This window comes from Lutra lutra, chromosome 10 (assembly GCF_902655055.1).
Source record: "Lutra lutra chromosome 10, mLutLut1.2, whole genome shotgun sequence".
In the NCBI taxonomy this organism is placed as follows: Eukaryota; Metazoa; Chordata; class Mammalia; order Carnivora; family Mustelidae; genus Lutra; species Lutra lutra.
The window spans coordinates 106,321,166-106,338,254 of NC_062287.1; the positions used below are offsets into that span (position 1 = coordinate 106,321,166).

General features: G+C 39.3%; 1 protein-coding gene across 2 annotated transcripts in view; it reads left to right on the plus strand.

The window, feature by feature from the left end:
- Positions 1 to 17,089, plus strand: part of RTN3 (reticulon 3) — a 65,458-nt gene that overhangs the window by 14,147 nt on the left and 34,222 nt on the right. The window contains exons 2-3 of one of the 2 annotated variants that reach the window (XM_047690371.1): positions 1,754 to 1,810; positions 12,859 to 15,219. The exons of the other annotated variant lie outside the window; for it this stretch is intronic. Of the exons in view, the coding sequence (XP_047546327.1) occupies positions 1,754 to 1,810; positions 12,859 to 15,219 (2,418 nt within the window). The remainder of the gene's footprint in view (positions 1 to 1,753; positions 1,811 to 12,858; positions 15,220 to 17,089) is intronic. 2 annotated transcript variants of the gene reach the window in all.

The window sequence follows — 17,089 nt, forward strand, 5'->3', positions numbered from 1 at the left end:
AGAGGGATGAACCCATCCGGAAACACTGAAGAAACATAGAAACACTTGCTTTAGAAAAGGAAAGGAGATGGGGGCACCTGGCTGGTTCAGTCGGAGTATGCGACCCTTGATCTCAGGAGGAGAGATTGAGCCCCACGTTGAGGGTAGAGATTATTAAAAACAAACAAGACAAAAACAACCAAAAAGAATGGTTTTTCATTTGTGGTGGTAAATGTGATGCTTCAGCTTAATATAATTAAAAAGCAGTGAATTTTAAAAATTCTGGTCCTGAGTTACTGAATTGTGCCTGTGCTCCACTAAGCTCTCCGTTGCTGTTCCTGTGCTCCATATTTTTTTTTTAAGATTTTATTTATTTATTTGACACAGAGAGAGAGAGATCACAAGTAGGCAGAGGTAGACGGAGAGAGAGAGGGAAGCAGGCTCCCTGCTGAGCAGAGAGCCCGATGTGGGGGCTTGATCCCAGGACCCTGGGATCATGACCTGAGCCGAAGGCAGAGGCTTAACCCATTGAACCACCCAGGCGCTCCTCCTGTGCTCCATATTTATTCACAAAATAAATTCGTACTTATTGATGCAAGTTATAGCCCAGTCCTTTAAAGCAATCAAGCTCCCTATTTTAAGTATATTTCGAATATTTGTGAAAGCATTTATAATTGCAAGGAAAAAGGAGTAAAGGCCAGTATATTTAGGGACACTTTGTTGGGGGGCTGCTTTTCACATTCTATTTTTATTAATTTTTTCCATTTTTAGTGAAAAGGTAATGTATGTGCTTTGTTTGTTTTTTAAAGGGCCAAAGGTCATACTGAAAAGCAGATCTCCCCCACTTCAGACATCAAAGTCCCTATTGCTAGCAACCAAGGGGGGGCACATATGTACACTTCTATACTTCACTTTTTTAATTTCTCCAATTATATCAACATACATAGCTGTTCTTTACTCTTTTTTGTAGCAGCTTTTCGTAGCGTACTTTTTCAAACAATATTCCTTTGTTTGGATGTAACTAGTCTCCTATTGGTGGTTACTTAGAGTATTCCTAATACTTGTAGCCAGTGCTCATACGAATATTCTCATATACATGTGTTTGTATTCTATGCTAATATTGTAGGTTAAATTCCTCGAGGTGTAACCGGCCAAATTAAAAGGATGACTATTACTGGTGGGGACAGTACATGCATTTATAATTTTGATAATGTTTCCAAATTGAGAGGAGTATAATTTTAGAAGGTGGAATATTTCTCATGCAGTCCTGTTTTCCTAATGGATTATTTGTGATCTTTTTTTTAAGTATTCAGGGTCTACTTTGCATATTTGCCAAGTATATACCTTTAAATGGTTGTATTAGTGACTAACTTTTCAAAATGCAGTTGAGAATGGTTAAAAGCAAATATCCGTTAGTACTCAGGTACCTCTTTTTTCTTTTCTACAAAGAGTCAAAGAGTTGCAGGATAGTATCCTCTTTCTTGAGGTTATACTTGTTTAAAAATGCTAGAGGTTCCTCTTTTTTCTTTGAAGGTGAGAATATATGACCAAAACATTTGAATTGATTAACTTCTAGAAATGCAACTTGAAAATGAAATAAGGTTTTGTTGCCAGGTGAGTGAAAACAGTAAATGGAAATAAAGATATGAGTTTTCCCCTCTTGCTTAAACCCAATGAAATTACAATGCTTGACCAAAAAAAAAAAAGTTGGAGAGTTAAAATTAAAATTCCTGTGTGAGGTTGTCAAATTCTCACGCTCTATATTTTCTTTCAGATTCCTTTGTTTCTTCCTCTTCCTCTCAGCCTGTATCTCTATTTTCGACCTCACAAGGCAAGTCTGTCATTTTTTTGTGTGCATTAATAAAAGAAAAATGTTGAGAAAGAGGCTGTAACTGGGGATATGAGGCACAAGTTTTTTATTGCTCCCAAATCCCTTGAGATACAAACTACAAGCCAGACCTTCATATTTGGTAGTTTGCATTGGATTTCCTATAAAGGTTAATAAAATAGGGTAAGACTAGTTAGGTGAACCCTTTAAAGGGCATAAACTTTAGGTATAGTTTTAAGCATTTCTTAAAAATTATAAACTCACCCACAGAATTTAGAGCATACAGAATTGTAGCTCATAAAACAACCCACTGTAGGATGCATTTAACCTATTGATTTGCAGTTATGTAACTGGTTTGGAGTGGTAGTGGATTTGGAAAAAAAAAAACGTATAAAACTGTGCTTCCACTGAACTACCAATACACTAACTGAGCTGGAGTACTTTAGTGTGAATTTATCTGAGATTTGTCCCAAGAGCTAGGCTGGTTCCAAATTGCCTGGGAACACTGAACAAGTCAGTTGACTTTTTGGCAAGCAAGGCTTGTTTTCCTAGAGATTAAGCTGTAGCTTTGTGGGGTGGTTTGTCTAATCTGCCGGCCAGTGAAAAAGGGAATCAAGTGTGGTAGCTATATGTTTGTTGGGGTAGCACTACCAAGAATCTGCAAGAGAGAGCACTATGCTCTGTTACACTAATAATAAAGCAGTTTCATTTGTGTGGTTGTAGTCAACCTAAAATATAGGTCAATGGGAAATGCTTATTTTTAAAAAAGGTAATTAAACTCACTAGATAGGTCTGAAAAGCCCTGTGCAAACAGATTATTGTCCCAGCTGGAATTCTCTAGATGTAAAGTCTGGATGCCGGTTTGATAGGAAGGCTTTGACCTTCTAAGAATGAAAACGTAATGGGATGAAGTGAACGTAGTATATTTTTTATGAAACATGGTAGATAATTTGTTGCTTTTAAATCAGGCTGATAATATTAGGTTCCCCGGCCCCTTTGTAATGTGTCTCATTGTATGAATTTGGGTAACTTTTGGGTCAAATCATGACCTTTGAAATTAAGTGTTTACATTAAAAATAGATATTTTGTGAATATTAGAAAAATTAGAAATTTAATATTAAATATTAGAATATTAGATGTAAAATGTAAATATTAGAAAAATAACTCAAACCCACAAAGTGACTGGACATCTGAAATCCAACCAGATTGATATTAGGAGTTTTTTTCCTTATGAGTAATTTAATAATTTAGGCAAGTGGGTATTATATTCCAGTTTATCTGGAAGATAAACTGGTAAAAATAGCATAACGTAACAAATGATTACATTTTCTCTATTGTAAATATTTCAGATCTTTTAAAATACATTCTTCATGGTTATAACCTTCAGCCACTTTTTTCGTACAAAAGGGGATAATTGATATCCTAAATAGTGTAACAATGCAAGCCAAGTACAACATACCTAATATATGGAATGTTGACAAGATAAGTGTCATAGCTTAAAAAGTTATACACACATTCAAGTAGAATAGAGGCAAATAAAAAGGATTTTGCTAATTAAAACCCAACATTTAAGTAGGCTTCAGTGTCACAGTGAATATGAAAGTTTGTAAAGGAAAATAGATTTGCCATTTTTCCTTTTTGCTTAAAAAGTTATTTTGAGCAGTGCAGATTCAGGATAATGTTATTGTTAAACGAGTATTATAAAGAGGCAGTTAAAAAAGCCATATCCCTGAAGGTGTTCCAGTCTAGCCGCTATTACCACTAGCGTTTTTCTCCTGCAAAAAAAACACGTAATGGAAAAGTGACCCACTAGGTGCTCTACTTCACTGGCAGGTCTAGAGATCAGCCTGTTGCTTGAGGAAACACCTTGGCAAGTGATTAGGTGCATTCCATTCCAGAGTAGCCAAGAATGGTAGCTTCTAGTGTGCCTTATAAAAATAAGGAAGGAGGGTGTTGGTGTTCTTGTTTCACTGGATTAAAACCCTTGGGGAGAATAGCTGGGACCAGTCTGGCCCAATGCAGAGCTTTCACAGTGGCTGCTGCCACCAAGAGGAACCTTGAGTCCATCACTGGCATTAACCCAACTTAACTCATCTGTCTCTGGCTTCCTTAACTCTCAGGCACTTACTTTGCCTTGGAGAATGGTGCCTTGCTTTTAGATCTCTAAGCCATAGTAACAATTTTTTTTTATAAGATTATTTATTTATTTATTTGACAGAGATCACAAGTAGGCAGAGAGGCAGGCAGAGAGGCAGGCAGAGAGAGAGAGAGGAGGAAGCAGGCTCCCCGCTGAGCAGAGAGCCTGATGTGGGGCTCAATCCCAGGACCCTGGGATCATGACCTGAGCCGAAGGCAGAATTTTAACCCACTGAGCCACCCAGGCGCCCCCATAGTAACAATTATTAAGTACGACATTTTCATGTTTGAGAATGACCTCTTCGATCCTGAAATAGTTGTTGTTGGCCTCCAGGGAGATGAATGTACAAAAAACTGCCACTAATTTGTGGACTGGATAAAGGAAGGGCAGTTAAATTTTCAAAAGAAAATTATGTAATATTTATTAAATTGTAGTACTTTGAAGTAGTCAGCTATTTAAGGTAGCAAAGCAAACTTTTTGACAGCCATTAAATACATTTGTAATGACGTATTAGAATAATCAGTTTCTTTTTAAATAAGTTGTATTCCTAAGTAGGTCCTTTGTAGTCTTTTCTCATTGATTCCTTTTTTCTTATCAAACAGAATTTAATTTCAGCCTAATCCCTAAGTGTTTCAAAATAGGGGAATAAATTTTAATGGTGTTTTCCTATAATGTAAAATAAAGATATTAACAGATGCATACATGTAGGATGTGGCTCGTTTTTATTGAGCTTTTACTGTGTTCCATACTTTATGTGAATCGTTTCATTTAATCCAGCCAGTTTCATGGAGGAAAGGTTACTAGCTCATTTACCAGTTGACATGGGTTTAAAATGATGCAGTAACTTAATCAAGATCACAGAGTGAATAAATGACAGATGTAGGACTCCAAAGTCCATGCTCATAAGCACTGCCTTATGGTAACGATGATAAAAAGTATATTAGTTGTATTTTAGGGTTTGCAGATATTTTTAGAGATGTCATTTTGAGGTTAATGTTACAATCACAAGAGCAGGGGAAGAGGCAGAAATTACTATTTTAGCCATGTCATTGCTGTTAGTGATGTAATTTAGTATCATGGGGGGCTGTGCACAAAATCAAAGTGCAATTTGGTTTTTACTTCTGAAACCTTTGATAAGAGTGGAGGCTGAAACATACACTGATTTTCTTTAGAAAACATGGAGAAAAAGTAGATAAAAATGAGATGGGAATGAGGGGAAGCTGAGGAACTGGAAGCACATTTGCAGTAATGAACATTTGCATTCAGTTTGAGTAATGCAGTAGGCATCTGGAATAGGAAGTTAAACACTGAACTTTGGGGCAAGCATTTGAGGGAAGAAATTTGCCAGTTACAGCCTTTTTTTTAACAAAAGCAAAACATTTTTCTTTGTACAGAAGAGACTTTTTGTTTAGAATCTAGCTTGGCTGCAAAGTGTCTGCTGGCTAACTTCCTATTTTGATGCTGTGGCTGAAAGTTGCTGATACTGTTTTGCACGAGAATTTGTCTTTCCTTCCTGTTTTGTGAACATGAGAAATTTCAAGTGTAGGAAAACCTATACCTGAATATTTCAAGCCTCCTCCCTTGTATGAATATGCATAGTATTTCTTTGCTGATGTGTATGGCTTTTCCATGGTGCAACTATCCTTTTAATTAAAAGTAATGAATTTCCTTAGTGAGGAGGGAGGGGAAGTAACCAAATGGTATCTAAAACAGAATTCTTTTTTTTTTTTTTTTTTTTTTTGGTTAAGAGTTTATTTATTTATTATATGAGAGAGAGAGAGAGAGAGCATGAGAGACAGGGAGGGACAGGGAGAAGCAGACTCCTTGCAGAGCAGAGAGCCTGATGCGGGACTTGATCCTGGGAGTCCAGGATCACGACCTGAGCCGAAGACAGTCGCTTAACCAACTGAGCCACCCAGGCGCTCCCTAAAACAGAATTCTAAGCTATTCCCTTTTTTAGGGAGAACTCTGATAATAGGATATGACACTCATTATTTACTTATTTCTAGATCACATTATTTTCAGTAATTACCAACACCTGAATAAAAATATTAAATCTTTTTTGAAAAGTCAGTTTGGGGAATAAGAAACAAAGTAAAAGGAAACTATTTTGAAGGATAGAGTCAACAGTATATGAAAAGGGTTTTTTTTTTCCCATTTTGGTGTATTTACTTGAAGTGAACACAGTATTCACTTGGAAGTTGATTTTTCATCGTGTCCTTTTTTTTTTAAAAGATTTTATTTATTTATTTGACAGAGATCACAAGTAGGCAGAGAGAAAGGAGGAAGCAGGCTCCCTGCTGAGCAGAGAGCCTGATGTGGGGCTCGATCCCATGACCCCCAAGACCCCGGGATCATGACCTGAGCCAAAGGCAGAGGCTTTAACCCACTGAGCCACCCAGACGCCCCTCTTCATGTCCTTTTTAACTCCCCACCTTGTTCTGAGATAAAATACTGCAAGCATAGAAGAGGGAACATTCTTCCTGAATTCCCACACCTTAGTCTCCAGTCAAATGGAGCTTTTGCCTTATTCCAATCAAAATTTCGAGTGAGTCACTATACTTTAAAATGAGTAGATTGAAGTATTTAAAGCAGGCACAAAACGACTGCCCATTCCCTACTAACCTGTAAGCTGTGCATCTGGACAAGGACAGGGACAAGAGTGAGAGTGAAAAGGATCGGGCTCATCTCCTGTGGGCTTATTACGGGACTAGAGTCCTGAAGTACAGCTTAATTTTTTTACCTTTATAAAATTCATAAAGTGTAGTACAGCTCTGGTTTTTCAACCAGGTTCATTACCTAGGAAACTTGTAATGCGGATTGCATCCCTCTCAGGAAATTCTGAGTCACCTAAGGCAGAGATCATACATGAAGTACTAGTAGTTCTAAAGTTTGAAAGGGAGTGTCAAAGATGACATCCAAGACTGGTTTTGTGTCATGTCGTCATATTGTTCAGCTAGTTGACATTGAACTAAAATATACTTTGACCTTGTTGGTGGTAAAATGAAACCTTTTGTTCAGGAAAAGTTCTTTTTTCTTTTAACATTGCCTTCGAATTTTTTATGTGTTGGGCTGTCTTAAATGTCTTTACGTACACAGAATCCAGCATGATTCTTGGAACGCCACAGGCATTCGTTTTGTAATAACTGGTTCAGAAGTTGCATCACCCAAACTTTTGAAATAGGTAAAAGCTCTTTAAATTACTTTAAATTACTTCTTTTTATTTGAGAAAGTGTCTGAATCTCTGAATGAGGATTTATATACTCTCCCCTAATCAAAAAAGCATATGATCTGGAGTCTCTGTGTCAGGAGAAAAAAAAAAAATTTATTTATTTAATTTTTTTTTTTGAGAATGTGGTGTCTGCAGACATTTACTGAGGATTTACTAAGTGCCAGATAGCACTCTAAGCACTTTTCATGTATTAACTCATTTAATCCTCACAGCAGTTCTCAAGTTAAGTTTTTTAGTATCACCGTTTTTTTTTTTTAGATGAGATTAAGCAACTTGTCAAGGCCACATGATTAATAAGTGTTGATCAAATGATTTTGCATCTTTTTTTTTTTTAGATTTTATTTATTTATTTGACAGAGACACAACAAGAGAGAGAACACAAGCAGAGGGAATGGGAGAGGGAGAAGCAGGCTTCCCGCTGAGTAGGGAGCCCGATGCGGGGCTCGACCCCAGGACCCTGGGATCATGACCTGAGCGGAAGGCAGACTCCTTTTTTTTTTTTTTTTTTTTTTTTAATATTTTATTTATTTGACAGACAGAGATCACAAGTAGGCAGAGAAGCAGGCAGAGAGAGAGGAGGAGGCAGGCTCCCCGCCGAGCAGAGAACCTGATGCGGGGCTCGATCCCAGGACCCTGAGAGCATGACCTAAGCTGAAGGCAGAGGCCTTAACCCACTGAGCCACCCGGGCGCCCCCGAAGGCAGACTCTTAACGACTGAGCCACCCAGGCGCCCCTATTTTACATTTTGCATTTTGAATTTTTTGATGTGGGAGCGGTCTAGAAATTTAGACTGCCAACTTAGTTTTCTAGTCTTATTTTGAATAGTACACTTCACTTAAGTGGAGACTTATAAGTATTTAGAGCTTAGGAAGATACGGGTAAGCAAGAAGCTCAGTACTGGATAAATTTGGGAACATTCTCAGGTTATGACATTTTTCACCTCTTACCATATATAATTCCCTTTTTAAACCTATTAGGTGTATAGATCCATACCAGATTTTTAAGTAATTAGAATTCTTGAAAATGAATATGCACATTAAATCCTATTACAGCAAATACCTAAACTAGAAAATATTCATAATGAGGGAATTTTTTGACAGACATTGATTTTGAGTAATGTTGAAAGTCTCTTGTAGTGCATGTAAAGGGTTGAATCTTTTGAAAAGGGAAAGTGAATCGGCATTTTCTGAAACGTAAGGTGATTCAGAGTCATTCTGTCAGGCAGTTTTACAGCGTACACGGTATTGTAAAAACTAACAACCTTCGAACCCCTGGCGTTTTCTGCTGTTTTGCAGTCTTGGATAACACCAATGACTGTTAAGTGCCATACTCACTAATTGGAGGAGTCTTTGCTTATGGGAGCTGTTCTAGAAAAGACTTAGTAGATTCTGGTCTCGTTCTATTTAATGTTTTCATGCCTTTATAAACTCTTTACTTCCAGCCCAGTTTTTTCCATTGTCTGGGTACAAGTCAGCTCTGTCCAAGTTTGTTAGGGCTTCAACTAGCCAAAGAAACTTCTTTTCATTTGCTGAAATTCTAAACATGATAATTAAAGTTGAAGCACAGATGCGGATGCTAACTTATTTTGTTACACATGGGAAAGCTTGATTGACAATGGTGAGGGCTGGCACCTGTGTCTCACAGTCTAAGAGGAATTAGTGCAGCATTGAGCTCTTTTTGCCCCCAGGCCAGCCCCCCCCCCCCAAAAAAAGCACTATCCACTCCATATATTGTCACAGAATTATTATTAGGAATATGACTGAAGTTTTTTTTGTGTGCATCATAGTGACATCATATTAAAGAGTTAATTAAAGAATGTTACAAGTTTTATTTATTGCAGAACTTGCTGGTATTCTGAGAATAAGATTTCTAACCTAATCTTCTAGCTTTACCTCAGATTATTATATACCTAACTTAAAACTTCTGGACTATTAAGAGTTCAAGGGAAAAAAAAAAAAGAGTTCAAGGAATAAAGGAGAGAAACAAGGCTTGGAAAACTGACAAGTTTGTATCCTGACAAAGCATGTTAGAAGGGTTCCACCATGCTTTTTCCCCCTGGTAATAAGCGCATTCTTCTGTTAGCATTCAGGGTAGGTTGCTTCCTTTTTCCTTTCCTCCAGCCCACCACCACCACCACATCATCATCATTATCATCATCATCATCATCGTACTCACTGATTCTGCTCCTTATCTGTCTCCTGGGTGCAGGTGCTCTTACAGCACCACATACACAAGGGATCTTTTATTTTGTTCACTGCTTTTAATCTAGTTTCTAAGGCAGTGTCTGGCACATGATAGGCACTAATATCTGTGGAATTATTACTAATTCATTTTGTCCACTTCTGTCTAGAAGATGATTGGTCTGAATCATCTGATACCTTAGTCTCTATAAAACATATAAGCCTTGCATTCCCTATAAGGTGGGAGTCAGTGTTGATCGTGTCAGAGTTCCATTCATGTTTGAAGGGAGGGGCTCCCAAACAGTTTTAATCTTTTTTTTTTTTTTTTAAGATTTTTTTTTTATTTATTTATTTGACAGAGAGAGATCACAAGCAGGCAGAGAGGCAGGCAGAGAGAGAGGAGGAAGCAGGCTCCCTGCTGAGCAGAGAGCCTGATGCGGGGCTCGATCCCAGGACCCTGAGATCATGACCTGAGCCGAAGGCAGCGGCTTAACCCACTGAGCCACCCAGGCGCCCCCAGTTTTAATCTTTAATCCAGATTTAATCTTTAATCCTTAATCCAGATTTAATCCATCGAATGTTTCCTGGTAGAAACAGTAACCAGTAAGTTCAGTAATAATACATAGCTCAAATCATGGAATATTTCATATTTAAATGTAGCCTATAAATGAACTACTAAAAATGTAGCTCTTTAAATTTCAGGGTTTTTTTTGTTTTTTTTTTTTTTTAAGATTTTATTTATTTATTTGACAGAGATCACAGGCAGGCAGAGAGAGAGAGGAGGAAGCAGGCTCCCGGCTGAGCAGGGAGCCTGATGCGGGGCTCAATCCCATAACCCACTGAGCCACCCAGGCACCCTAATATTTCAGGGTTTTAATCTGTAATTTAATCTATAATGCTGAGCTTCCTTTATATTGTCTCCTTAATCTGGTCTTACTGAGTCCTAAATAATGATACTATATCATACTATATATTGATAGATGCAAACCATCTTTACTACCATTAGGAGTAAATGAATTACAGCTTGCTTCAGTTATTTTCTGTCCCACTAGTACAGTTTGTACCACCAAACTATTTTTCCTCAATTTTCAAAGACCTTTTCCCCCAATACCCAGACAATAGTTAGACTATTCTATTTTTTTTTAAAGATTTTATTTATTTATTTGACAGAGATCACAACTAAGCAGAGAGTCAGGCAGAGAGAGAGGAGGAAGCAGCTCCCTGCTGAGCAGAGAGCCCAACGTGGGGCTCGATTCCAGGACCCTGGGATCATGACCTGAGCCGAAGGCAGAGGCTTTAACCCACTGAGCCACCCAGGCGCCCCAATAGTTAAACTATTCTAAAGGTCAGATCCTATTAAATGAAATTTCAGTGATATGTTGAAATAGAGGAACTTTATCTGGCATTTGGAACCATTTTTTATAATAGTTAATTCTAGTTTTTGGAGTAAGATATTTCATTTTTATTTCTTTTCAGCCTTATAAAATAATTTTTAATAAAGTCACAATTTTGCTTCTGTTATTCAGCTTCTCACATGAAAAAGAGCATAAGTGGGGCGCCTGGGTGGCTCAGAGGGTTAAAGCCTCTGCCTTCGGCTCAGGTCATGATCCCAGGGTTCTGGGATCGAGCCCCACATCGGGCTCTTTCCTTGGTGGGAAGCCTGCTTCCTCCTCTCTCTCTGCCTGCCTCTCTGCCTACTTGTGATCTCTCTCTGTCCAATAAACAAATAAAATCTTAAAAAAAAAAAAAAAAAAGAGCATAAGTTGGGGCGCCTGGGTGGCTCAGTGGGTTAAAGCCTCTGCCTTCGGCTCAGGTCGTGATCCCAAGGTCCTGGGATCAAGCCCCACATCGGGTTCTCTGCTCAGCGGGGAGCCTGCTTCCTCCTCTCTCTCTCCGCCTGCATCTCTGCCTGCTTGTGATCTCTGTCTGTCAAATAAATAAATAAAATCTTTAAAAAAAAGAAAGAAAGAAAGAAAGAAAAAGAGCATAAGCTGAATAAAAGTCATCCCATACGTTTTTCTCTTTCACAAATTCACAGTCACTCATTCACACTCAGCGTTGTGCTGTCCTGAGCCTGTTCAGATCTCATTTGACCAAACTGAATCTTTGATGCACTCATTTGGAACTATGTATTTAAGACCTACTTGTTCTGACTCCAGAGATAACAACAATGTGCAAGAAAGACAGCACTTATTACCCTTGGGACAGTCTTGATCTTTTCTTCAGTAAAAACTTGCTAGATTGGAAAGTTGGATAAACAAGGTGATAAATCATTGGCTGCTGTAGTATTAATAACTGATAAGATTTAATTAATCTATTACTTTAAGAGGGAAATTTTCTGTTTTAAAAGTATCTCTGGTGTTAACTCTTTTATTTTTAAGATTTTATTTATTTGAGAGAGAGCGTGAGAGGGGGCAGGGTTAGAGGGAGAAGCAGGCTCCGCACTGATCAGGGAGCCCAATATGGGGTTCCATCCCAGGACTTCAGGGTCATGACCTGAGCCGAAGGCAGTCACTTAACCAACTGAGCCACCCAGTGCCCTGGGGTTAACTCTTCGTAACCACAGAATAAACCTTACCAGTTTGCACAGTTTTGTGTTGGTTAAATTGTCAGGTTGGTGCAAGAGATTTTGGAGCAGACCAATCATTTCATACTCTTTAGTTCAAAATGAGGCTGTCTAGGGGTCCCTGCATGGCTCAGTCATTAAGTGTCTGCCTTCTGCTCAGGTCATGATCCCAGGGTCCTGGGATCGAGTCCCACATTGGGCTCCCTGCTTGGTGGAAAATCTGCTTCTCCCTCACCCACTCCCCCTGCTTGTGTTCCCTCTCTCGCTGTCTCTCTCTCTCTCTCTGTCAAATAAGTAAATAAAATCTTTTAAAAATAAAAATAAATAAAATGAGGCCGTCTATACCTGAGACCAATTTTCCCTGTGGGTAGAGTAGAGTAATTCTAGTCTGATTCTTAGGCTCAGGAGGGGATCCATTGTATCTCCTGAAAATCAAAAAGAACAGTGGTCACTTTTTTTTTCAAACTGTCAGACTATAACAGTGGGTTTGTAGAAGCTCTGTGTACTGAAATGTGCAGCTTACAGATGAGAACATATCAGTACTTCATAATATTAAGTTGTTTTATATTGATTACACTGAATAGCTCTACCAAAAAAAAGGGGGGAAAAAACTTCCCCAGATTTCCCAATCTCATTACATTTCTGTATGCTTTACCTTTACAATGGAAAAAGTAGACGGAAAAGTATTTGTCGTGAGAATCTTCTGTCATCTGCAATTTGTAGCATGATACAGCTTTTCTGTTTCACTCTTGGCACTTTTTATGCATGTTTTATAGGATAACTGTTGATCGTTGTTTTGTTACATAGTGTGTGTGTGTGTGTGTACATCCTGTGTGTATGTAACTTGGAAAATGAAAAGCATGCTGCTTGGCCTTACTAGCTAATGTGTGATTGTACCTGGTAAACAAACTTTTTTCTTTCAAATTCTGACCATAGAGGGATTGAGCTCTCTTTGCTCTGATGAGCCACCTTCAGAAATTATGACTTCCTCCCTTTTTTCGTCTTCTGAAATGCATAATACTGACCTTAAGATACCACATGGAGAAAAGAGCAATGTGTTAGGCAGCCAGCCTATTTTAGCCAAAGAAGGAAAAGACTGTTTGGCCCTCCTAGATGCGAAAAAAATGGAAAAGCCTCAAGGGACCAATAAAGGCATAGCATACTCCCCAGTTTCTGTTGCAGAAGGCGTTGAGTATAACCGTCCTTCCATTCCAGCCAGTTTCCCAGATCGTCCTGCTTTTCTCTCAAAGGAAGTTGGTCTAATGGAACAGCAAATAAATAAAGATCATGAGTCCAAGAACCCAAATGAGGTAGCAGGTACAGATGATAAAACTGGCTTGGATGTTGATGACAAGTTCACTTTGCCTACAGCCCAGAAACCACTCACCCAGGAGCCTAAGGCACAAGGCATTTGTACATATTCCGTATCCCCATCTGAAGTTTCAGGAGGTGATCTTACTGAAAAGGATTCCCCTGAGTCACCATTTGAAGTAATTATTGACAAAGAAGCATTTGACAAAGAATTTAAAGATGCATATAAGGAGAGCACAAATGAGTTTGGTAGCTGGGCAGTGCACACTGATAAAGAATCATCTGCAGACATTTTGTTGGAGTCTAATGACAAATTATTTCCACTGAGAAGTAAAGAGGCAGGGCGTTACCCGACTTCTGCGTTGCTCACTAGACAGTTTTCGCACACGACTGCAGCGCTGGAAGAAGTGTCTAGATGTGTGAATGATATACATAACTTTACTAATGAAATACTGACTTGGGATTTGGTTCCCCAAGCAAAAGAAGAGAGCAATAAATCTGATTACATCACAAAAACTACAGGACTTGATAGGAGTGAATATAATTCAGAAATCCCAGTTGTAAATCTTAAAACTAACGCTCACCAGAAATTTCCCGTTTGTTCTATTAATGGGAGCGCTCCCATCAAGTCAGCAAGTGACTGGGCAACGACCTCTCTCCCACGAGAAAATGCTATCATTGAAAAACCTATACCAGACTGTCTCCATTCCGCAAAGGAAATCAGTATCAAAGGCGTGGGAGGCAATGTGCAGAAAGAAGATAATACGCTTCCAGAGTTACCTAAATCTCCTCTTGAGAAAGGTGTCTCTCTGGGTTCTGGAGTGGCCACTGTGAAAGTGGTCTTACCTGACGGCCACCTAAAAGGTGAAGTGAACTGGCAGAGCTCTATGTTAGCAGAAGCCACAGAGGCTGATAGTTCTGGTGAGTCTGATGACACAGTAATAGAGGACGTCCCAACCAATATTTCATTTGAAAGTAACAAAATTCAGGCTGAAAAACCTGTTTCCATTGCAAGCACTATTGTAAAAAGAGATGAAAGAGAAATCGAAGAGATTGTCAGTTGCAGCAGGGAAAGTAAAACATGTGAAACCTTTGAAGGGCCAGTCAGTGGCTCTGAGGCAGCAGCACAAGTTCAGCCTGATAGTCTTGAAAGGAGTGCAACTGGGGAGGGGGCAAGTCCCCAAGTACCTGATCGGAATGGCATGTCAGGAGACGCGGAGCAGTCAGGCAGCATGAGCGAAGTTGCTCCTGAAAAGCCTGTTGCAACTGAGAAGCCCAAACTTCCTTCAGTTCTGTCTCCAAGTGCTAAGGAGAGCGAATTCTCACTACATGTGACAAGTTCTGCCTATTTGGAGTCAGTACATGAAAAAAGTGTTAAAAATGCAGAGGATTCTTCCCCAGAGGACCTGGTAGCAGCCTTCGCAGAAACCAGAGAGGAAGGAATTACAGATGAACGTGCGGGAAATGCCTTTCAGGCAACAGCAGAGAAGACTTGGGACTTTACAACAACTCTTGCTTTGGAAGTCTTGCATGAAACTGAATCAGGTGATTCTGGAATTAAAGACGTAACAAGCAAACACGCTGAGCAAAGCAGAGAGACTAAGGGAAGTACGGTTCTGGGTGTTTCCCCTGCCCCAGGCACTCCAGCAGCGTCTCTTGACTTAGAACAGGAGCAGCTCACAATCAAAGCTCTCAGGGAGCTGAGTGAAAGGAAGGTTGCGAAGTCAGCCTCTGCACCGGGTAACGCAGAATCTCCTCCTGAAGAAGTATCCAAGCAGATTTTCACACGTGGTCCAGAATCTTCTTGGCTTCAGAGATCGTCTGATGTCCTAGAACACACAGAAGTCAATGCTGGATCTGATCCTGGGATTTCCAAGAAGCCCACGATTAGCAAAGAAACCACTAGGGTAGATACTATTTCGAGCCTTAATAAGACCGAACTGGTAAACAAGCACGTCCTAGCAAGACTTCTCACAGACTTCTCAGGTAACCACTTCCATTAGAAATACCGCATGTGATTAGTTCTGCTGTGGTTGATCACTTACTAGAGTGTCATCTGCTTTTATGTCACCAAAATTATGGCGAGAATAAAAACAACACCGCATAATGGGGAAAGGTAGAACTTTTCGTGGTTGCCTTGATTTGTCTCTCTTAACACAAAAATTTCCCAAGCAGTAGACCACTTTTTAAGACTCTCCTTAAAACATTTTTTATGCTCCAGTTTTTTTTTTCCCCCCTCAAGGTTCTCCTTTCCTTACAGGTTGGCCCTAGAACAGTGGCTGCGTCAAAAATATCCTTCGACATTTATTTATTTAGAAAGCTTACTTTTAAATCTCCATAATAGTAGAACTGCTTGCTACCACTTGGGTTTTTGGCTGTGGACCTTGTGAAATCTATTTAGCAATCAAAGATAAAGGAATTCCAGCTGGGAACGACAGCAAATGAAACTTTTAATTAATGTGATCTTATACTACAGAGATTTTACACTCTGAAAGTAGGTAACCAGTAATGTATTGTAGTACTGTTCATGAGTATTGCTTAAGAGAAGTCATGCATTCTTCTACTTTGGACCTTACTGACTACCCTTTAGGCCAAATTTATTGTGTGGTACTGGAAGCCCTTCCCGTTGTCTTGTCTGTTTATTTGAATGATTACTTTTCTCGAAATCAGCCTTTAGTTAAATTACTGCAAATGCTGTCTGTTCTGGGATCTTGGAAGGTGTAAGCAGAAAAGGATATTTAAAGGCTTCCAAAAGGGACCCGCGACCTCTACGTTGTGCAGTCACTCTTAGGTGCTGCATAGGGGATCTCTGGTTTTCCAGGCTTCTCTGACAGTAGATCCCTCTTTTCAAGTGAAGTCATATACAGAGTTATACTATTTAAAATAAAAATAAGATTTTTTTGTTGGCATAAACTTATAAAAGTGATTGTACCACTTCCTTTTCCCCCCCCCTTGTAAACATTGTATTTTGCATAGAATGGGGAGGAGGTCCAGCCCTTAGCGACCACTGTTCTATCCTGGTGGCACCCAGAGCACTGCTCAGCTCCGCTTACTGGGGTGTCTGTCAAAAGCTTGTCCTGCGCCAGTGTGATGTGCCTCGTTAGGTGCCCGTGCCCGCATCACTGCCTTGGCTTGGTGTCATGTTCTCGGTCACCCTGTGGCCCTGGTTGAGGTGCATGACCGTGGGGGTCTGCAGAGCCATGGCTGCTGCCCTTCAGCTACGGCACCTTTACTTTTTATTTCCTTACTGAAGACCACAGGCAGATTACCTAGTCTTTCTAAATTTTAATCTTTAAAATAGAGATAATCGATAATCGTGCTTACCTTATAATAATATTGTGGGGATCAAATGTGGACATGCAAGTGATGCAGTGCTTAGCACATAATAAATACTCATTTAGCACAAAGTACAGGACCTAGCATGTGGTAGGTACTGGGTAATTATTTGTTAATTGTGAGTGAAATGTTCAGTATCAGTGAAAACATTGAGACAGTTTTATAAACTAAAAAATTTGAAGAAGCAGTGAAGGATGGCTGTTACACTCTTATAATTGAAGATCGCTGAGCGTGGATACAGGAGTGCTGAATTTTCATTGTTGCTTTACAGCTTCTAGAAGGCTTTGAGCAGTTAAGTATATTACCTTTTGGGGCCTCAGTTTCCTTCTCTATAAAGTGAGGATGTTTCAGGAGATGATCTTCAATATAATTTTAATAATGTGATTTCTGACTCTGGTATATTCTAGGTTTCTTTATGAGTTGTCATAATTCTCATAGGTTGTTCTTTTGAGTAATAAGGCATATGGGAATTAGGCTACAAGAATTTCAGTGTCTAATTTTGGAAATTCCTGCTTTAGCT